The sequence below is a fragment of the Microcebus murinus genome, chromosome 20 (assembly GCF_040939455.1).
Source record: "Microcebus murinus isolate Inina chromosome 20, M.murinus_Inina_mat1.0, whole genome shotgun sequence".
In the NCBI taxonomy this organism is placed as follows: domain Eukaryota; kingdom Metazoa; phylum Chordata; class Mammalia; order Primates; family Cheirogaleidae; genus Microcebus; species Microcebus murinus.
The window spans coordinates 20947374-20971386 of NC_134123.1; the positions used below are offsets into that span (position 1 = coordinate 20947374).

Genomic DNA, 24013 nt, shown 5'->3' on the forward strand with positions numbered 1-24013 from the left:
GTGAGAAAATAACTTACTGGCTTGCTTTTCAGAGAACGAACTCCCTGTTCAATAAATCTCTTTTCCTTGTAGCATCCTGGAGGAGAAGAGGTTCTGCTGGAACAAGCTGGTATAGATGCAAGTGAAAGCTTTGAAGATGTAGGACACTCCTCTGATGCCAGAGAAATGTTAAAGCAGTACTATATTGGTGATGTCCATCCGGTAAGAACTCTCGGAGTTAGGAGAACTTATGCAGAGAAAACTACTAAACAGTCATAGAACACAATGAGGGAATGAATTATTAAAAGGGACATTCATTCTACCCAGCAGCCAGGCTAAATTTTCTCTAAAATCATCTAGCCTTACTGTGCTAAGATATAGCCTCTTGTTGGCCAAGTAGCACATGTATATCTCTGAAAAACTAAGGGAATTGATTCGGGATTATTATTTTTATTGATTGATGTGTTTTTTATAATGCAATTAATAACATCTCTATCTAAAATAGTGGTTTGCCTGTTCTTGCAAGTTCCTTGCTATAGGTAGTAACTGTGGATGTTTTAAACCATCCATACATACCATTCTAACAGGGCACCCTGATGTACTCAGGGTGGGTGGGGTTCAGTACCTATGTAAAGCCCTGGAAGTCTTCCAGAGAAGTCACTGTCACCGGAATGTAGTATCAAGTTTCAAGGTTAGAAACAAGCACAGAGTAAGAGTTCATTTGGATATATCTTAAAATATTTGTTTTCCTCTTTTGAGCAGAGTGACCTTAAACCCGAAAGTGGTAGCAAGGTAAGAAGTCATCAACTTGTCTTATGTGTTTTAATTATTTATATTTCTGTTTATTCAAGTAGAATTGCTTTTTAAAAAAATTATCTGAAGTGAAGTTAAAAAGTATTTACTTTTTCCCCAAGCCAAAATCCTATTTTTTCAGGAATTTGGACTCAGTACCATCACAGGAAAAAAGAATAGCTGACTTGAATAGTAGGAAATATTTTATTAATGCATCTATATAATTTTTCAAAAACAAACAAAAAAAACCTCTAAAGCCATGCTCCATATGGTTTTGAAAGAAATTAGTTTATGGCTGCAGTTGTACAGAAGTATCTTAACCCTTTGCACTCAGATGTCGAGTGTGACTCCACACGGTTAGCAAAAATTATAGAGATTAAAATTACTCTTTGAATGTATCAATAATTTGAAACATAAAAAAATCCAAATAAATAAAAGAAACTCCAGTTTTTTATTCTACTGCCACGCTTTGTAAAATCTGGAGTATTTAAAAAATTAAATCCCAAGTAGAATAAAGGAATCGAGAAAAAAGCGAGTGCAAAGGGTTAACGCTTACATTATATAGAACAGGTGGTAATAATTGCTTCTGTGTTGAAAAAATAATTGGAAAGTTGGTTTTTTCTTACAAGTTTAGTTATCGTCTTTATCTGTAATATAGAGCCCTTTCTGTCTCTATTTCCTTAGTTTAATTCTTTTATCCTGGAGGCTCAAAGAGGCCCACACACTTCCTAGTTACTCAGTGATATGGGAAAAACAAAAGATTAAGTATTTGAGTATTTGAAAACCTTAATGTGCACTACATTATATACCAGGAAGAAAATATGAAAGCCTTTTCTGCTTCCCATAAGCTGAGTGGTTCATCTCCCTTATGCCCTTAAAATTTTCTTTGACTTCCATCCTTCAGAGAGCTGTTACAGTGCCCTCTAATTTATTTGTTTGTTTGTTTGTTTGTTTATTTATTTATTTATTTTTTATTTATTTATTTATTTTTTATTTTTTTTGAGACAGAGTCTCGATTTGTTGCCCAGGCTAGAGTGAGTGCCGTGGCGTCAGCCTAGCTCACAGCAACCTCAAACTCCTGGGCTCGAGCAATCCTTCTGTCTCAGCCTCCCGAGTAGCTGGGACTACAGGCATGCGCCACCATGCCCGGCTAATTTTTTCTATATATATCAGTTGGCCAATTAGTTTCTTTCTATTTATAGTAGAGACGGGGTCTCGCTCTTGCTCAGGCTGGTTTTGAACTCCTGACCTCGAGCAATCCGCCCGCCTCGGCCTCCCAGAGAGCTAGGATTACAGGCGAGAGCCACCGCGCCCGGCCTATTTATTTATTTTGAGTCAAGGTCTTGCTCTGTTGCCCAGGCTAGAATGCAGTGGCGTCATCATAGCTCACTGCAGCCTCAAACTCCTGGGTTCAAGCGATCCTCCTACCTCCCGAGTGGCTGGGACAACAGGCAGCCACCACCATGCCTGGCTAATTTTTATACCGACTGGGTCTCACTATGTTGCCCAAGCTGTGCCCTCCAGGTTAAAGGGACAGCAGTTTAGGTGCTACCTAGAACATATGGAAGCCATCCTGCCTCCCTCCCCTTTTCCTCTTTCTAACTGCTTACTTCCCTCCTATTCCTCATTGAGCCAATTACTGAACGGATTTGACATAGCAGTTAAAGTTGGCCAAGACAAGAATTCTATCAACTCAAGAGATTGCTTGACAGTGTCTGCCATGTGTTGCCCTGCAATCCAGAGCGTTTGTGTAAATTAACTCTTGCATCTTGCTAGATTCTACTACTATGAACTATTGATTGTTTATGAAAGGGGAATGAAATCGTTCTTTAAACACTTTGTAAGTACTGTAGCTTCCTCTCCTAATATATGTACTACCCTTTTTTTAAAATTTAATTTAATTAATTTATTTTAGCCAGTCAAATTTAGCAGGGGAGGGGTTGAATACCAACTTTAGTGACACTAATGTTAATGAGTTCTGATAACCCACTACCATCGGACCATCCTGTACTACCCTTTTATGAATCCTCACTTGTGTTATTAAGATAGAATTTGTTTTCTTTTTTTAGACAAAGTCTCACTCTGTTGCCCTGGCTAGAGTGCCGTGGCATTAGCCTAGCTCACAACAACCTCAAACTCCTGGGCTCAAGCGATCCTTCTGCCTCAGCCTGCCATGTAGCTGGGACTACAGGCACGTGCCACCATGCCCAGCTAATTTTTTCTATATATTTTTAGTTGGCCAATTAACTTCTTTCTATTTTTAGCAGAGATGGGGTCTTGCTCTTGCTCAGGCTGGTTTCGAACTCCTGACCTTAAGTGATCTGCCTGCCTCAGCCTCCCAGAGTGCTAGTATTACAGGCGTGAGCCTCCTCGCCCTGCCTTTAAGATAGAATTTGAAATAAGCACAGCCTTGATTAGTATATTGAACATATCCAGAAAATACCATACTCAGAGGTGAACATTTGATTCACGGGATATTCCCATTTATACAAGAGATGCCCCTTGTATCTAGGAGCCATAATCAATTTCTGCACAGCAGCCATAAAATCACCCTTTATATTAAAACAATAGAAAAAATATTTTTTGTGATTATAATGTCTAGAAGTCTACAAATTGCTTCTTGTTACTATTTTTCTTTCTTGGTAGTATAGTTAGGACCATTCCCAGGAATGGAGAACAGTGTTCCTCAAATTCTATTCTTGTACCACCTAGATTGGAATCCCTTGACATGTACATGAAAATACATGAAATGTATATTTCCTTTGCTTCTCCTACTGCTGATTTGGAATCTCTGGAGATGGGGCTTGGGAATTTGCATTTTAAGTAATCTAGGTGAGAAATACATAGCCAAGCCCAAACTTTTTGCTAAATGATATGCCCATCTTTTCATTTGAAAAGTTAGGAAAATTTAATTCTCTTCTGTGGAAAGCATTGTCTGCCTTCTATAGGCCAAAGAATTAGAGTTTCTCGGCTGAATTAAAACTGTTGAGACTTAGATTTTTTTGTAACAAATATGGAAAAAGCAACCATTTCAGCTCACCAAGTTCTATAATAATTCAGAAGCCTCCAAATGTAGTTCAGCCCCTGCCTGGGTTAAAGAGTGACTAAAGGCAGTGTTTCCAATCCTGTTTTCCTCATGTGCCTGTGCCCAAGGAGCATGTCTTCATGAAGTGGAGAGCCTGGCAATATATTGTGTTTCCAGTCTCACTGCTATACTTCAGGCACATCAGGCAAGAAAAGCCTTTTGGAAAATTTTCAAGACCACCTACGGTGATTTTCTTATAGCTATATTCCAAACCATTTTCAGTTCCAGGAAGAAATTCTTTTTTTTTTTTTTTTTTTTTTTTTGAGACAGAGTCTCGCTTTGTTGCCCAGGCTAGAGTGAGTGCTGTGGCGTCAGCCTAGCTCACAGCAACCTCAGACTACTGGGCTCAAGCAATCCTTCTGCCTCAGCCTCCCGAGTAGCTGGGACTACAGGCAGCACCACCATGCCCGGCTAATTTTTTCTATATATGTTATTTGGCCAATTAATTTCTTTCTATTTACAGTAGAGATGGGGTCTCGCTCTTGCTCAGGCTGATTTCGAACTCCTGGCCTCTTGCAATCCACCCACCTCGGCCTCCCAGAGTGCTAGGATTACAGGCGTGAGCCACCGCGCCATGCCCAGGAAGAAATTCTTTATCCCTCAGATTTATTTCTTACAGAGGTTTAAATAGGCACTTGGTGTCTAGGATATAGATATCTCTTTTCGTCATTTTTCTAGCTCTGGTTTAAACATTCACCATCAAATAATGGAAATGAAGTTCATTGTTTCCTTTCTTTTAGGTCACGGTTTCTGAATCTCTATGAAGTAATGTTTTTTTTGAAACAGTGTCTCACTTTGTTGCCCTGGCTAGAGTGCCTTGGCGTCAGCCTAGCTCACAGCAACCTCAAACTCCTGAGCTCAAGCAATCCTACTGCCTCAGCCTCCGAGTAGCTAGGACTACAAGCATACGCCACCATGCCCGGCTATTTTTTTAATATATATTTTTAATTGGCAAATTAATTTCTTTGTATTTTTAGTAGAGATGGGGGTCTCACTCTTAGGCTGGTTTTGAACTCCTGACCTTGAGCGATCTGCCCTCCTCGTCCTCCCAGAGTGCTAGGATCATTATTTTAAATAGGTATTTAGTATTCCTTAGATAAAGTTTTGATGTGATGACATTTGTTTTAACAGAATTTGATCTGGTTTTTATTTATTTATTTCTTTATTTATTTTTTAGTAGAGTCTCGCTTTGTTGCTCAGGCTAGAGTGAGTGCTATGGCATCATCCTAGCTCACAGCAACCTCAATCTGGGCTCAAGCAATCCTTCTGCCTCAACCTCCCAAGTAGCTGGGACTACAGGCATGCACCACCATGCCCGGCTCATTTTTTTTCTATATATATTAGTTGGCCAATTAATTACTTTCTATTCATAGTAGAGACAGGGTCTCGCTCTTGCTCAGGATGGTTTCGAACTCCTGATCTTGAGCAATGAGCAATCCCCCTGCCTCTGCCTCCCAGAGTGCTAGGATTACAGGCATGAGCCACCACGCCCGGCCTTGATCTGGTTTTTAAAACAAATAAACTTGTATCCATAGAGGCCTGACTAACTTGTTCTTTAAACTGTATTTTTTTTTTTTTTGAGACAGAGTCTCGCTTTGTTGCCTAGGCTAGAGTGAGTGCCGTGGCATCAGCCTAGCTCACAGCAACCTCAAACTCCTGGGCTCAAGCAATCCTTCTGCCTCAACCTCCCAAGTAGCTGGGACTACAGGCATGCACCACCATGCCCGGCTCATTTTTTTTCTATATATATTAGTTGGCCAATTAATTACTTTCTATTCATAGTAGAGACAGGGTCTCGCTCTTGCTCAGGATGGTTTCGAACTCCTGATCTTGAGCAATGAGCAATCCGCCTGCCTCTGCCTCCCAGAGTGCTAGGATTACAGGCATGAGCCACCACGCCCGGCCTTGATCTGGTTTTTAAAACAAATAAACTTGTATCCATAGAGGCCTGACTAACTTGTTCTTTAAACTGTATTTTTTTTTTTTGAGACAGAGTCTCGCTTTGTTGCCTAGGCTAGAGTGAGTGCCGTGGCATCAGCCTAGCTCACAGCAACCTCAAACTTCTGGGCTCAAGCAATCCTTCTGCCTCAGCCTCCCAAGTAGCTGGGACTACAGGCATGCGCCACCATGCCCGGCTAATTTTTTCTATATATATTAGTTGGCCAATTAATTTCTTTCTATTTATAGTAGAGACAGGGTCTCGCCCTTGCTCAGGCTGGTTTCAAACTCCTGACCTCGAGCAATCCGCCCGCCTCGGCCTCCCAGAGAGCTAGGATGACAGGCGTGAGCCACCGCACCCGGCCTAAACTGTATTTTTTAACTTAAGAAACATAACTTTTGAAATCTAGTAAATTCCACAAATGTTAGAAGCAATCTATAAGTTGTATTTGAAAGCAGATAAAATTTTTTCTCCCAGACGATTTATACATACAGTTTCCTGTTATATAATGTATTACACATACATACATAACCTACAGTTTACCTCCTCTTTTATGAGAGAGAAACTAAAAAGAAAACATTGTTTATAATCACATAATGCAGTCAGTTGATTACATTATGCTAAAATACACTTTTAAGAATTATTTAATATCCCTATCATGCCTACTGTTTTGTTTATTAAAGTTTGGAATGGGAATGCAGCTGCCCTTTAGATGAGCAGTGATTGCTATTTACCAAAGAATTTTGTCTGGTTGTTTATTGTTCCCTGTTTTTGTCTAACATTGTATTTTCTAATATAATCTTTTAAATAAAGCATAGAATATAATGGCAAAATCACTCTTGCAGGACAAAATACCCTTTGCTGAAGGCTCTAAAAGATTAATATCTTCTATTGGTAAAGCTCTATTTAGAATTGATGTGTAGTTTTGCAAAACAAGTGAGCCGAAGGGCAAGGGAATATCATTTTCAAATCAGTCCTCCACTATTATATAATAACAAGTTTTTTACTTCTTAGATCTCAGTTGAGGTCATTCTCAGTCTTTTAATTTTTTTTCTTCTGTGATGTGTTATATATCTTATCATAATAAGTTTGGAAAATAGTTGTATAGCAATTTGTTTTAGGGGTGATTTTTTCATTTTTGAATTTTGCCTTACCTACAGGGAAATATTTTTTACATAATTGGGCTAACTGTAGGAATATATGCTTTGCAAGGCAGTACATTTTTTTTTCTTTTTTTTAGACAGAGTCTCACTCTGTTGCCAGGGCTAGAGTGCCATGGCATCTGCCCAGCTCACAGCAACCTCCCAACTCCTGTGCTCAGCCTCCCGAGTAGCTGGGGCAACAGGCATGCACCACCATGCCCGGCTAGTTTTTTCTAAATATATTTTTAGTCGTCCAGCTAATTTCTTTGTATTTTTTTTTTTTTTTTTTTTGAGACAGAGTCTCGCTTTGTTGCACAGGCTAGAGTGAGTGCCTAGCTCACAGCAGCCTCAAACTCCTGGGCTCAAGCAATCCTGCTGCCTCAGCCTCCCGAGTAGCTGGGACTACAGGCATGCGCCACCACGCCCGGCTAATTTTATATATATATATTAGTTGGCCAATTAATTTCTTTCTATTTATAGTAGAGACGGGGTCTTGCTCTTGCTCAGGCTGGTTTCGAACTCCTGACCTCGAGCAATCCGCCCGCCTCAGCCTCCCAGAGTGCTAGGATTACAGGCTTGAGCCACCGCGCCCGGCTTATTTTTTTTTTTTTTTAAGTAGAGAAGGGGGTCTCACTCTTGCTCAAGCTGGTCTCAACTCCTGACCTTGAGCGATCCTCCCACCTCGCCTTCCAAGAGAGCTAGGATTACAGGTGTGAGCCACCATGCCCCGCCAAGGCAGTAATTTTTAACAGTGTTCTTATCCAGAAAGAAATGGATTTCAGTGACTTGTATATTTTAGTATACTAGAGCTATAGTGGCCTCAAGCTCCACACCACATGACCATGTCATAGTTGGGACTATAAAATGTTGAAATCATGTACCTTCAGTACTCAAAGATTTTAGGTGGTAAGATGAACCTAATACTAAAATTCATATAGGTAGTTCCTGCTATAAGATCCATGGTGTTATTGGGGTGGAGGGGGGAAATCCTTTTCCAGTAGTATTTGAAGCCAAAAGCTCCCAAGCTATTTTTAATAAGTTTCTAGCCACAGAGATATTGAAGTGTTACAAATAAAAAGCAGCAAAATCTCTACCATACCACCCAAATACCCATTAAATTTCCTGAAGGTGTCCTGTGGCTTACAATCTACCTTCTCCCGCTTTAAATACTTAGAATCCTCTTGGAATTGCAACTATTCAATTTAGGAATTAAAATGTAGCTCCTCATATACCTTATATTTGCCTTTACTTTAAGCCTTAGAAAGCCTAAATATAAACTATATAGGTGAAGGTATATAATATACTGTCTGCATGTTTTAATGCATCATAATCATAATTCTGTCTCATTTTTTCCTACATTTTTATCCTGATGACAAAGTACATCACATTCCTTAAGTCTGTGCTCTGCTCTCATGTTTTCTCATGAACAGAATTCATAGTGAAATCCACTCCTACTGAACCCTAAGTCCCTTTCCATGTGGTTGCCAATTGTGACATTTCTTTGTCATTCTTTTAACCATATCAAATTGAGTCAGTACTTATTTATGGTGTAGTGCCTCTCTCGGAAGGGTTTCTGGAAAAACACTCCTTTATATAGCTGCTGGAAGAGAGAATAATCTACATGTGCTCCTTCAGTCTTCCTAGACACGAGAGAATGGTGTTTCCTTTCTCTCTATCCTTTGGAAGGCTGCTCTCGTAGGTTTTGCTAAAATGCCTTTGGCCCAGAAAATTGTGTTGAGATTATTGAATATGACTTTAGAATTCAAGTTCATCTGATCTGAGCCTTTCATTTTATAAATGAAGAAACTGATTTGTAGCATTGAGCTTGAAGATATTAGAGATAAATTAAGTTATGAGCAGCTTTATAAAAAGATTACTTAGGTATTACAAAATATTTCCTTTCGGCTAGGCGCGGTGGCTCACGCCTGTAATCCTAGCACTCTGGGAGGCTGAGGCGGGTGGATTCCTCGAGGTCAGGAGTTCAAAACCAGCCGGAGCAAGAGCAAGACCCCTTCTCTACTATAAATAGAAAAAATGAATTGGCCAACTAAACATATATATGTATATAGAAAAAATTAGCTGGGCATGGTGGTACATGCCTGTAGTCCCAGCTATTAGGGAGGCTGAGGCAGGAGGATCGCTTAAGCCCAGGAGTTTGAGGTTGCTTTGAGCTAGGCTGACGCCATGGCACTCTAGCCTGGGCAACAAAAGTGAGACTCTGTCTCAAAAAAAAAAAATTTCCTTTCACCCTAAAGCCCATTTTACTATTTATATGTATATAAATACATTGATTTCCTTATTTATCTTAATGGGGAATTAAAGCCTTAATGAACCTTTAACTTTAGGGACTAGTTTTATTTAAATAGTTAATTTCTGTTAGTTTTGAGTGAGAATAAAGAAACATGCATATTAATTACTTAATAAGGCTTATGCTGGAAGAACTTTGGATTTGAACTGTTCTCTTGTAACTAAAATCACAGCATTGCAGTACTTCCCATGCTAGAAGTCGAGAGCATTAAAGTCTGCGCATGAACATAACTAGCCAGATGTGCCTGGACACCCGAAGGGATAAATGAAAGTCAGCTATAAACTGTAGGAATGTCACTTAAGCACCCATTAGGTTTAGCACAGCACTTAGCTGTGGAAATGAAGATTGGGGAACTATATACATAGAGGAAGGATGAAGGCCAAGGAACATTATGTGTTAATAGAACTTTTTTCGGTTTTATAAAATTAAAAATAACTTATTTGGCTTCTTTCCAAACTTGGTTGAGGGACTTGGCTGCTAAGAGCTGTGCCTTCAACATCTCTTTCATTATATTGTAGTTGATTACAGGTGGGGTCGCCATAGTTTGGCATTTACTTGGCTGTCAGTATCCTATAGGGAATGTATGCTTCCTTTTCTTGTTCCTCTAAGGTATTAGACAAGTCAGTCTTTTTTGCCTCCTGGGATGGATTAATCTTAAAAGATGGGCACTTTGCAGTACTTAGTTGATAAAACACCATACATATTTTTAATTATCTATTGTTTATTAGAAACCATTACAATTTCAGCATATTCTGCTCATGGTTCTCTCTGTTCTCTCTTTCTCTTTCTTCTCTCAGTTGCTTATTACATTGCCCAAACCTCACTCTACTTAGCACACATCTAGGGCTTTTGGTTGTAAAAAAGGCTAAAAACTTTGACATCTAGAGAATCCATTTATATGAAGTATATAACTTTTAATGTAGTTATAGATTAAACATCATAAAACATTATTCAGTGATGCTCTTGTATAAACCTTTCAAATTATCCCAGTTTTCATTTTATTTTATTTTTATTTTTTGAGACAGAGTCTCACTTTGTTGCCCAGGCTAGAGTGAGTGCTGTGGCATCAGCCTAGCTCACAGCAACCTCAAACTCCTGGGCTCAGGCGATCCTCCTGCCTCAGCCTCCCGAATAGCTGGGACTACAGGCATGCGCCACCATACCCAGCTAATTTTTCCTATATATATTAGTTGGCCAATTAATTTCTTTCTACTTATAGTAGAGACGGGGTCTCACTCTTGCTCAGGCTGGTTTCCAACTCCTGACCTTGAGCAATCTGCCCGCCTCGGCCTCTGAGAGTGCTAGGATTACAGGCGTGAGCCACCGCACCCGGCCCAGTTGTTTTTTTTTAAAAATAGTAACTATATATTTTGTTCTGTAAATCATTGGTATACGTGTGGATAGAGCATAAAAGATCATGGACATTTTCTAGATGGAATTCAATTATATCTTGGCTACTATAATAGAATATTTCAAAGGGGAACATTATAAATTAACTGGATGCACTCACCACCATTGCCACCACTACCACTTTCCACATCTATAAGACAGTAACATTTGTTGTATTTTTCAAAGACTGACCTGTAACATGTTTTATTAGTTGGTTGCTTACTATCCTAGCAGAAATGTCTGAGATGATATTCATCAAGGTCCCAAAGAAGTATAGTAATACATTAATATATGGTTTATCCAAAACTTTTATTTGAAGTTTTACTTGCCTATAGGCTAATTTCTTTCCAGTTTGGGGCATGGAGTCATTATTTGCAAGAAAGGGTTTTGGATATATGAAATTAAAACTCATTTCACAGACTACTCTAAAGTATCTCTGGGCCAGTATGTTTGGTTTCTGAAAATTCTTGGAGATTATTGAAAACTGTGGTTAGGTAGAGTTGATATTCTATGTTTCTAAACTGCTATACTTCTACATATTGGCAAAGATGATATTTTGGGCAGCAGCAACCTATGCTAATGGGTTATTGTCCCCTGGCAGTAAGTTTGCAAGCCTCCTGTACTATACAGCTAATTAATGGAATCAGTAACTTCATTTGATATTTATTTAAAGTGAGTTTTAAAAATTTTAATAATAGGTTTATTGAGATACAAGTCTCATACCGTACAATTCACCTATTTAAAATGTATGAGCCAGTGATTTTTAGTATATTTACAGAGCTGTGCAATCATAATCACAGTCAATTTTAGAACAATTCCATCACTCCAGAAAGAAACCCCATACCCATTAGCAGTCATTTTCCATTTCCCCACTACTCCTCCTCTGTCCCTAGCCCTAGGCAACCACTAATCTACTTTCTGCCTCTATTGGTTGTCCTATTCTGGAGATTTCATATAAACAGACATATACAATATGTGGTCTTTTGTGTCTGGCTTCTTTCACTTAGTATAATGTTTTGAAAGCTCATCCATGTTGTATCATGTATCAGTACTTCATTACTTTTTTTTGGAGACAGAGTCTCCCTCTGTCACTCTACCTAGAGTGCAGTGGAGTCATCATAGCTCACTGCAACCTCAAACTCCTGGGCTCAAGTGATCCCCCTGCCTCAGCCTCCTGAGTAGCTGGGGCTACAGGTGTGCACCATGATGCCTAGCTAATTTTTCTATTTTTTTTTTTTTAGTAGAGATGGGGTCTTGCTCTTGCTCAGAGCTAGTCTCCAACTCCTGACTTCAAACATTCCTACTGCCTTAGCATTCCGGAATGCTAGGATTACAGGTGTGAGCCACCACACCCAGCTTCATTACATTTTCACCTTTTTAAAATGTTTTCAGAAGATGTCATATTAGGCCAGGCATGGTGGCTCACGCCTGTAATCCTAGCACATTGGGAGGCTGAGGTGGGAGGATTGCTTGAGCTCAGGAGCTCAGCCTGAGCAAAAGCAGCGAAACCCTGTCTCTACAAAAATTAGAAAAAACTAGCAGGGCATGGTGGCATGTGCCTGTAGTCCCAGCTACTCGGGAGGCTGAGGCAATAGGATCACTTGAGCCCAGGAGTTTGAGGTTGCAGTAAGTGAGCTACAATGAGGCCACTGCACTCTACCAGGGCGACAGAGTGAGATTCTGTCCCCAAAAGAGAGAGAGAGAGAGAAAAAAAAGACTATCTATATAACCAATAAACATATTATAAACTTCTCAAACTTATTTTTAAAAAAAGAAAAAAAATGTGATGTTAGCTACTGCCAGTGGCAAGCCCAGCTCAACCAGGCACATCATTGTGACTGCAAATTAGTCCATTTCAATATACTTTATATCATAAGCATTTTTTTTACATCTAATATAGTTTAGGTCATTGCTTTCATTAGTGGTTCTTCACTAGGGAGTACTGGGATGTTATCAGAAATAAAACTCCCAGCCCACCCATTGCTTATAGATTTATAAACATCAAAATGCATGAAAGATGATGTTCTGTTATCAGCTACAGTGTTTATATACATATTCAAGAAGATTTTATATGTGCTATATTAATCATCTTTTTTTGTTTGTTATTTTTTAATGTGTGTCATCTTCAGGACCCTTCGAAAAATAACACGTGCAAAAGGTTAGTATCCCCTTAACAGACTTCCTTATGCTCAACATAATGTGGCAAGAGGTTCTTCCGTAAATATGCATGTATAACATAATTTACGAGTACAGTTTGACAGCTAATTCTTTTTTGGCCAAAATCTTGGCAAATTCAGTAGTTCCTTGACTTTAGCAAAATGAATTTTTACAGTTTCCACCATTTTGAATGATCTGAAAGGTTCACGCTTTCAGTAATTGTTAAATCTTGTTGTGACATAAATTGGAATCACACTAAGATTGCTGTCCATTATGAGTGGAGAAGTAACTACTACTAAGTCAATCTCCCAGTCTCTGCAGCTCAGCTCAGCTATGTGAGTCCACCAAAACTTAATCTCATTTATTCCTCACAACCACTCTGTAAGGTAGGTGCTATTATTACATTTTAACGGAAAAAAAAAAAAGATTATTACAGTCATATTTAGGAATTTGGATTTTCTCAGAGGTTTCCTTACAGTATATCTCTTACAGTAATATTAGTAATATGGTAGTATTAGCTCTGAAAGGTATGAATTCCCATCCCTTGAGTGTCTCTATTTGAGATGACTACTGTGAGATCCTTGGCTTGTAAAAAAAAAAAAAAAAAAATCTTTGTAGAGATTATGTAGATCCTACCTCTTGTACTTTTGGACATCTCACTTAAAGTATTACAGAGAAAGTAGAAAATTACATCTTTTTTCCAATAAAATGTCAGGTCTTTTGTTTGAAGTAATGGACCAAGTATGAACTATTAGTAAATTCAGTTTCCTTGATATTAAGGATTATAGTCAGCCAAATGCTGCATAAAGAATTTGAAAATGCGGCCGGGCGCTGTGGCTCACGCCTGTAATCCTAGCTCTTGGGAGGCCGAGGCGGGCGGATTGCTCAAGGTCAGGAGTTCAAAACCAGCCTGAGCAAGAGCGAGACCCCGTCTCTACTATAAATAGAAAGAAATTAATTGGCCAACTGATATATATATATAAAAATTAGCCGGGCATGGTGGCGCATGCCTGTAGTCCCAGCTACTTGGGAGGCTGAGGCAGAAGGATCACTCAAGCCCAGGAGTTTGAGGTTGCTGTGAGCTAGGCTGACGCCACGGCACTCACTCTAGCCTGGACAACAAAGGGAGACTCTGTCTCAAAAAAAAAAAAAAAAAAAAAAAGAAAATGCAAGCCACAAACTGGCAATAGACTTAGTGCATAAAACTGATTGAGGTTGTTGTGCAGAATAAAGAATTCCAACAAATCAATTTTTAAACAATAACTCAGTGAAATATGAGAAAAAGATTAAGCACTTTATGGAAGAGGAAATACAAATATTATGTAAGCATATATAAGAAAAGGTTAATCTCATTCATCATCAGAGAGATGTGAATTAAAATCATGGGTTTATTTCATACCTACAAGATTGGCAAAAATGAAAAATTCTGCAAATAAGAGTTGATTAGGAAGTGGATCACCAATCATCTTAAGCACTCCTAAGGTAATGTAAATGGGTATAATCACTTTGGAAAACAATTTGGTATTGTCTAGTAAATTTGATAATATGAGTAACTTTTGACCCTGCAATTCCATTTCTAGGGATATATTCAATAGAAATGTATGTACCAGTATACCAGGAAATACACACAGGAATGTTCAGAGTAGCATTGTTCAAGATATTCTACCATTGGAAACAACCCCAATATCTGTTCATTAATAAAATGAATTAATAAATTGTGGTTTATTCATACATTGGAATACTACAAGTACAATAAAAATAAATGAATCACACACATGCAGTAACGTGAATAAATCTCCAAGAAGAAAAATTCTGTCTTGTGGCATGAAGTTTCTGTTGAATCTAAATCTCCTTCGTTGCAGTATAAATGTGTTTCTTCTGGTTCTCTCCTCAGTGGCAGTTAAGTATTAGGAAAGATTTTATGAGGATTAGTGGTCAACCATTCTCAGTCTTTTGCACCGAAGAATTTTTCTTCTTCAGTGTTTTCTTAAGGATCCTACTTTCGGATTCTTTAGTCTTTTGCGATTGTTCTTCAAGAAGTCTGAATTCATTACTCTTACGGGGAGATTAATTCAAAGTTCCCGTGTGCCATCTTGCCTGTTTTTAAAATAAAGCTACCTGGCTGACATTCTAAACTTGTCCAGAGTAGCTTTCTGCCATACTTAAGTGTACAAAGCGCTAGGCATGTTTAGGCAAAGAGAATCATTTTTATTATGGATCTCAGGTGGTTTTATTAGCTTCAAATCTTTTAATGCCAAGATTGTGGATGTCTTAAGTAGAAGGGCAGCCAGGTCATTTGGATCATGGAAAAATTATGCCTTAAAACTAGTATGCTAATAAGCTCTATTAAAGAAGAATTTAAGGAGAATGATTACTTTTCTGAAACTCCTACGGATAGTCTCTTGCAATATTTTTTAAGCCAATTGTCATTTGCTCAACTCTGTTAGAGCCATCTATATGCTGTGTGTGTGTCTGTCTTATTAGTGTCCAAACTTAACTAGAGATTAAGAGGATGCATATTTCTTATGTATGAGATGAGGATATTAGTACTTATTATAGCACTTTTATGAGGATTAAATTTTTAAATACATGTGAAGCAGCTAGAATATTGCTGATAGTCATATTGGATATTACTGCTTACAAATTTATAATGGGATAAATATATATACCTCCATACATACTTACATGAAATGACACTTATATAATGTTAATTGTAGAATATGTGAAAAACAAAAGCACAAATAAGAAAATGTAAAACTATCCATAATCCCATAACCCAGAAATAACCACTATATGTCTTTGCAGAAACTCATCTTGAGGTGTATGTGTGTGTGTATGATTCTTTTCTGAAATTATCCTATTCATTCTGTTTTTGAACTTCGAAAAATATTCCAATCCAAGTATTTTTTTTCCAAGAACTGTATGATAAAAGCAGTTAAATTTTCCAAAGTAAATCAAAACTCTTTGCTCATACAAATATTAACATGGGAATGCCGAAACATAGTGACCATTTGGTATAAAACATTCACAACTTTATTTCTTTTTCCCCCCCTACTTCTAGTTGCTGGGGATATTGGATTTTCCCCATCGTAGGTGCTATTCTCTTAGGTTTCCTGTATCGCTACTACACGTCGGAAAGTAAATCCTCGTGAGGAAGCCTTGCTGAAGTCTGGAAAACACATCCACTTGGGAGTGCAAACCAGAGACTTGCTTGGGGGCTCAGCGATGCCCTCTCTTTGAATCTTGCCAGTTGTATTCTTCCCCCTTGGAGTCAAGACGGTTGGTTAGACATCCACCTCAGATCTGGGACCAGTGTCCTTCATCTCTCAGAGCCTTATGTCCAGAGCACCTGCTCACCACTCTGTGTCCTTGCCAGTGTTTGCTGTCTTCACTGGTTTCCACTTACATTTCAAAACTTTCTGTTCATAATTTCAATTCATACGTCGTAGTAACATTGCTTTTTGGTAAAAATGCCTGCTTTCCAATACTTTGCATATTAGATATTCTTAACAGGGCAGCAGTCTAGTGTGGAAGCTTTTTCCATTTTTCTTTTAAGTAATTTTTTTTTGAAATGCTGATTTCTATCATTTATCATAAGGGGTTTAATTATGAAATAAAGGTGTGTACTTATTACTGAAAACATAACTGCCAAATGATCTTGTTCCTTGTTTGTGTTTGTTAAAACCACAAAGAACTGTGTGGTCTTCTCCCTCCCAAGCTAATGTAGCAGGTAGCTCTTCCCATCCAAGTCCAGTCCCTTCACTTCCAAAATGGTGCTGGACAAAACTATGTTTCCCTGTTATTTCTTGTGGATGGGAAGAGACCCAGAAAGGAAGGGGGATGAACTGGAGTGTTAGAACCTGACGAATTCAGAGTGATCTTTTTTTTTTTGAAAAATATTGAAAAACACTACTTCAGGATAGGAGTTTAGAGAAAGCACCAAAGCTTTCGCTTTGGTTTGGTACCAGTTTCTAGCCAACTCTTCCCCCCTCCCCCCAGCTATCTTTTATTGGTAAAATATAAATGTATAATTATGTCTGTAGAACTTTACCAGGGATTTTTGTTGCTTTTTAATTTATTGATTAGCAAGTTTTTGATTCTGTATTTTACAAAAGTAAGAGACTCCAATTTGACCCTCTGTTTGCCCCAGTAAAATAACTTTCATGTAAAATGGCATTTCGAAGTGGAAGATTGTGACAGGAGACTGTTTTCCATTGCATCTGTATTTTACCTCCATGGCTCCAAGTTGTGGTTTTGTTTTTCTATTGAGAATAAAAAACAAAAAAATGGTAGTTTTTTTTTTCTTGGATGTGTGTTTCCTTGAGAAGTAGGTTATTATTTAGAATTATGTTACTGTTTCTTATTGTTTCAGGGATTTCTCTAGCATATTTGGCTTTATTTGTCCCCCCTGGAAGCACCTGAGGAGATGGTACACTGTTTTCTGCCAGCACCTGTGGTGATTTTTCTCCCCTTCCTTCGAGGCTTACCAGTCTGCTTCTGAGCCATTGTCATTTCTAGCAGGAGCATCTTAGTTCAGGAATGATCATAGATGCTGCTCAGTATCTCCTCTCTCCCTTCCAGCCTGCCAGGGACTTGAGACAGGAAACTGCCCAGCAAACCAGTGTCTGCCCATGTAAACTATTTAAGAAAAAGTTCAACCCAGGTCTTGTATCCTGTGATTAAGCAGTTGAATGAATTCAGAATTCATCTAAATAATATTAACCTTGTACTTGCACACTGGAATATATTTTGGAGTCATTTTAGGGGATTTCTGGCTGACTTTTATTATCTGGGATATGGGTTTAGTAAAACTTTCATCTTTCGAAAATATTTGTATGTCTTATAAGATGCCACTCGAAGACAATTTATTGAAGAAAAGTCTCTGTTTATGATGTAATGAAAGTGGTGTGAGTTGATGCTCCTCCATTTAAAGGCTAGAAAGGATTCCTTGAATAAGGATTGATGTAGAGTTGCTGTAATAATTAAGTTGCATGATTACGGGGAGTACATTGAGGTAGAAGTAAAGAACAAAGGAGCAGTGAGGAGCTGGAAAAGGGGACATTGAAGCTAAAACTAAGCCAGAAGATAATTTGAATCAATTGTAAAAGTGTGTTGGCAGTCTCCAAAATTGAATGGAAAACATCTGGCTTGTAAGAAATGTGAAAGAACTATAGTCTTAGGTGAAGTTGGTGTTTTTGATAGTTTTAAGGTAAACACCAATGGAAAAGGTATGTTTTTCTACTTCATATTGGTTTTCTTTTCCTGTTTATATGTAGACTTGTTTTTACTGAGAGCCAGAGGGAAGAAAATTTTCAAATGTTGTCACTTCCATCCATGAAATCCATCCAATACCCAGGGCTTCTTTTGAAGCGACTGCTAATGTGATGTCACTTTGTATTATAAAAACCGCTTTTGGGTCCATTTACTATTATTCTGCTGCCTACAAAAACAGCCAGGTGAAAGGTGGATCTTGTGTAAGAGTTTGCAGAGTTTGGTCTAAACAATAAAGTAATACAGTACACGAGCCAAATCCATCAAAAAGGAGTTTTGTTTAAGAAGCAGACTTGAATTCTCGAAACAGTCTTGACATTAGTAGGTTGTGAAAACACCTCAGGAGAGCAAGTGGAGCCAGTCCCTGTTGGCTTACAGTGCCCCCTGAAGCTGGTCTCTGGGGTGCTGGGTTGTTTATTCCTGAGGAAGACTGGCTGCTGCCGCATACCATATTGTACACAAAATGGCTGGGGAACACAGAAGGAGCAGATTAGGGGATTCTTGTGCCACCAGAATAGAGGGTGTTAGTGCCTGTTTTCTAAAATTTCCTAGCCTCTGACTCCTAGGAATTGGTTTTTGTTTCCAAATGACTTCTATGTTTGTAAAGATGAGAAAGTGGCATGATCAAAGTTTATGTTGTTTTTATTTTTTCAGTTTTTATTTTTATTTTTTTTGAGAGAGTCCCACTCTATTGCCTGGGCTAGAGTGAGTGCTGTGGCATCAGCCTAGCTCACAGCAACCTTGAACTCCTGGGCTCAAGTGATCCTCCTGCCTCTGCCCTTCCCCCCTCCCCCAGTAGCTGGGGCTACAGGAATGAGCCACTATGCCCGGCTAATTTTTTCTATATATTTTTAGTTTGCCAATTAATTTCTTTCTATTTTTAGTAGAGACGGGGGTCTTGATCTTGCTCAGGCTGGTTTCGAACTCCTGAGCTTGAGCCATCCGCCCACCTCGGCCTCCCAGAGTGTTAGGATTACAGGCTTGAGCCACCAAGCCCGGCCTGTATTGTTTTTTAGATCTCCTTGTGACCACTTAAGCAAAAACAAAACTCCATTGGAACCTATAATTTGGGCCTGTAAATTTCTTTAAGCAGTTGTCATAAATGCATATGTTGTGAAATAAGCACATTGTTGAGTTTATACTCATTTAGTTCCTATGTGGTGCACTGAAAAATGCTTTGCAGGCCTGGGTATATCATTACTTACCATATCTCATGCTTTCAAATGTTAAGTGATATCTATCTCGTTAAATTCCATTTTAGGAGATTGAAATGCAGAACATTAATGTTCATTGCCTCCTACCCCAGGAGAAATGGATTCAGACATGTCTTGTCTCAACAAGAAATCAATTTTTTAAAACCATCTCCTTCTGTTGCCAAATATCACAGAAGTAATGGGGAGTTTAGTCACATTTGGCTGTTGCGCTCTGAAAGAGCCAAGTTTGGAATTTGTGGGGGTGATCTAGGACAGAGGTTCCAAAGAAGTAGAGAGGTATTTGTCAAGTTACCTACCCTATATCCAGCATCTTACTCATAAGTTTTAGTAGCTGCTCTTTGCCCACGCCTGCATCAAATATTTGCTATTTGGGCAAAACACTATTTCAAGTATTTAACTTCTGTTCTTTTTACTTCACCCTCAACTGTGATCTAGTAATATTAACATTCCTTTTGCTATTCAATAATGGAGTTTGTTTACCTATTTTATTTCAGCATATTTTGAACAAAGATCTTTGTCTCTTTCTGTTGGAATGTGCACACAATGAATGTTTGTTAGAACTACACACAATAAAGATACTGTTTTCTTGCCTTGACTACAGTTGTTTTTTTGTTGGTTTTTTTTAATGTGGTCTTTTAAGTAGAAGTGTTGGCTCTGTAATCCTCAGGTGTTCTGGAAGAAAAGAATTTGAAAAGGATGAAAATCACCTGTACTGGTGCTAATATAGTGTGTAGTGTTAACTTGATGGGAGTTCTGAGGGTCTTCAGGATTCTTGTCACAGCTCTTTGCTTGAAGTGAGTTGCTCATTTTATAATCCTGGGATGCAAAAAATCAAGGCTTTTACCATATTCGTGTATGTGAAGTGGGAACCAGCTAGACAGGTTTAAGGGGTCTGTTTTTGCTGAAACTATCTGGTAAAGAGAAGCCAATACAAAGTAATAATGTTTTGTTATCTGGAAGGCCAGTCTTCAAATGATTGTTTTTTTTGGAAACAGCTAAACTGTTGGGGAAAATTAAACACTGAGATTGAGGTTCTAGTGATTATGTTAATAAAACAAGGGAAATAAACCATTTTTATAATTACCTTTAAAACATACTGATGGCCTTCTAACATTATATCAGATTACTGTTGAGAGATGATTTATTAGGGCTAGGTGGTTTCATTATCACAGGAATTGAGGATTTCTCTCAGGAAAGCATAGCCCCATTCTTGTTAACCCACGTTTGGATCTAATGTTTAATCTTCAGTGCTAGTAAGAAGAGTTCATTATCACAGCATTTTCTCTGATCCTGAGTATTTTGGTAGGTGCTTGACAAATCCCAGTTTGATTCATGAAAGCCTGAGGTAGAAGACTGTGATTCCAATTATGTAAATTTAAGGTAAGAAATTACCACACAATCTGTTAAACTGCTGGTAATTGATAGCATACATCTGACATTAATTAGCTAAGTAGATATCTAGGCTATGTATTTCAATGCCCACTCAGCTCAATCACATATATGCCAGCATTTTAAAAACGAAATTCCTTTAGGAAGCATTAAGGAGAGAATAGAGTTGCTTTTCAGATGAACTGTGAGGATGCAGCTATAATACTGTCATTTATATGACACTTGTGTGCCATCCAGTGTCTAAGGTAGTTTACGAGCATTGCTGATCCTTACTCTTAACAGTGTCCTTACAGGGTGGTTGGGGGCATCCAAATTTTACCAGTGGCTCAGAGAGCCACCTGACTTGCCCAATGCCACAGAGCTTTTAAGAGGAGAGCCAGGGTTTAAACCTGTCTCAGTGGAGACAATTGGTTTGAAATGAACCTCAAATCCCTTGCAAAACAGTTTTGTGTGTGTTTTTTTTTTTTTGAGACAAAGTCTCGCTTTGTTGCCCAGGCTAGAGTGAGTGCCATGGCGTCAGTCTGGCTCACAGCAACTTCAAACACCTCGGCTCAAGCAATCCTGCTGCCTCAGCCTCCCGAGTAGCTGGGACTACAGGCATGCGCCATGTCCGGCTAATATTTTCTATATATATTAGTTGGCCAATTAATTTCTTTCTAATTATAGTAGAGACGGGGTCTCGCTCTTGCTCAGGCTGGTTTTGAACTCTTGACCTCAAGCAATCCTCCCGCCTTGGCCTCCCAGAGTGATAGGATTACAGGCGTGAGCCACGGCGCCCGGCCCAAAACAGTTTCTTGAAGCCAGTTAGTGAGACTTTAAATTTGAACTATGTTGCTATAATAGTTCAACTATGTTGAACTGGTTTTTTTTTGGTAAAAAGCAGCCTATAAAGGATTGAGGATGACTAATGAAATCCTGAAGCAGCAAAGATGAGAAGTTTCTGTGTAAATTCACTAGTCTAGGGTCCCGGTTAAGATTTAACCTGGAACAATATGTGTAAGTAAATAGTTTTTAATGAGAAGCAATGTTTGATTGGTTGACTGAACTTTAGCCTCTTCTGAATGGATCTCTATGAATCTTGGAAGGATGAGAAATGGAATCTTACACTTTACGCATGTAACATAATATTTGGTAACTGTTGTTTCCAGCTTTTGAAATTGTTATACGATGAAAAGATGATTCAAGTTCATTGGAGAAAAAAACAACACAATGCAAATGCAATGCTGTTTGTTACAAATGTGACAAGTGCTACTCTTAAGGAAGTTTCCTATTATTTGCTCCTGGTCCCAATCTCTGCAACTGAAACAGTGAGTGATGTTAACTTTAGAATCACATGGACCTGGAAGGAGAAAAAAATTTTAAAAAGAAACACAAGAAACTCCAGGTAGTTTCATTTCCCTTTAAAGAAGCTTACTTTGGGGATCTTTATTTCAGTTTCCTTCTTTTATCCAGCTTTTCAGAAACGGAGTTGGGATTATTTCATAGAATAGAATGATGTTCACAGTAAAAACAAATCATCTTACAAACCTGCCCAATCTGATTTAATTGCATAGGAAATCTAATCAGGGACAAATAGAGATAGAATTGGGAGAAGCTAAACCATGGACAGCACAAGAAAATAAGGTTTCCAAGACTCCCAGTCTGACCCCCTTTTCTCTCTCTTTTTTTTTCTCTCGTTTCCTTTTCTCTCTCTCTCTTTTTTTTTTTTTTTTTTTTTTTTTTTTTTTTTTTTGAGACAGAATCTCACTATGTTTGTTGCCCGGGCTAGAGTGCCATGGCATCATCCTAGCTCACAGCAACCTCCAACTCCTGGGCTCAAGCGATCCTCCTGCCTCAGCCTCCCCAGTAGCTGGGACTACAGGCATGTGCCACCATGCCCGGCTAATTTTTTCTATATATATTTTTACTTGGCCAATTAATTTCTTTCTATTTTTAGTAGGGACGGGGTCTCGCTCTTGTTCAGGCTGGTCTCGAACTCCTGAGCTTGAGCGATCCTCCCTCCTCAGCCTCCCAGAGTGCTAGGATTACAGGCGTGAGCCACCACACCCGGCCCCTTTTCTCTTTTGTATTTTTTTTTTCATTTTGGATTTCCCCCACTTCTCATCCTACCTCATCTTGCCCCCCTTACTTTGCCTTATGTTTTACTCTATAAAGGACAAGATGTTGCCTCAGCTGTGCTTATCTTCTTCTTCTTTTTTTTTTTTTTTAAAGAGACCCATCATATGCCCTGGTTGAACTCAAACGTCTGGGCTCAAGTGATCCTCCCTCCTCAGATTCCCAAGTAGTTGGGACTACAGACACATAGCGTTGTGCCTGGCCACCTCTTCATTTTTAAGTGTGGTACAAAAATGTACCCAATAGACTATCCTAGAGAACATTTGTAAGAGATAACTTGATTTGTTTATAAACTGAATCATCTAAGTAAACTAGTGCATTTCTCAGTTCTGTTTGAACATTTCTATTAACCTTCATTTAAGGTTACATTCTACCTCTGGACATTTCATATGAGTCAATTAATTTGCTTTTGTCTTAAATTAGTTCAAATTCGGTTTCTGAAATGCACATGACTACTACGGTGTCTACAACTTATATGACCTTAAAAGACTTGCCATGGTAATGTCCTTATAAGGGTTCTGCCTTTCCAAGTATAACTCAACTCCCATAGGGCAGAAACTCATCTGGTATTCCCTGCCAGGTCTCAGTATCTCTGGAAAGAAGAAATATTCCTCACTTTAAAACATCCACAGGCTGGGTACGGTGGCTCACTCCTATAATCCCAGCCCTTTGGAGGCTGAGGTAAGAGAATGGCTTGAGGCCAGGAGTTCGAGACCAGCATGACCAACATAGGGAGACTTAGTTTCTATTTTTTAAAAAAGCCAGGCATGGTGGTGTGCTTCTATAGTCCCAACTACTTGGGAGGCTGAGACAAGAGGGTTGTTTGATTCCCAAGACTGTGAGGTTGCAGTGAGCTATGTTGATTCCACTGTACTCTAGCCTGGGCAAAAGAGCAAGACCCTGCCTCAAAAAAGAAAAAAAAAAGAAAAAACCCACAGATTATTTATTATTGTCATAGAGTAAGATACAGAGGCCTATTTAAGCGAATGTAGATAAAATAGAAATGACTTGCTATGCATCAGTAATGAAATGAGTATCTGATGGAACACAAATATAGAAAGCACAACTGGCCCTTATGCTACAATTATTGAGCCTATAGTGATACATTGTTATTAAATGCTTATTAATGAAGTCCATATTTTATGCATATTTCCTTAGTTCTTAGCAAATGTCTGTTATTCTGTATCAGAACCTCATCTTAGGATACCACATTGCATTTTGTCATCATGTCTC

At 38.6% G+C, this 24013-nt stretch overlaps 1 protein-coding gene across 6 annotated transcripts in view; it reads left to right on the top strand.

The window, feature by feature from the left end:
- Positions 1-19871, top strand: part of CYB5B (cytochrome b5 type B) — a 42050-nt gene extending 22179 nt beyond the window's left edge. Inside the window, exons 2-5 of one of the 6 annotated variants that reach the window (XM_012742376.3) lie at positions 73-201; positions 742-771; positions 12764-12792; positions 15853-19871. In XM_012742376.3, coding sequence (XP_012597830.1) covers positions 73-201; positions 742-771; positions 12764-12792; positions 15853-15943 — 279 coding nt within the window. In that variant the 3' untranslated portion in view covers positions 15944-19871. The other 5 variants (XM_075995752.1, XM_075995748.1, XM_012742375.3 and 2 more) reach the window with 5 other exon arrangements.
- The last annotated feature ends 4142 nt before the right edge of the window (positions 19872-24013 follow it).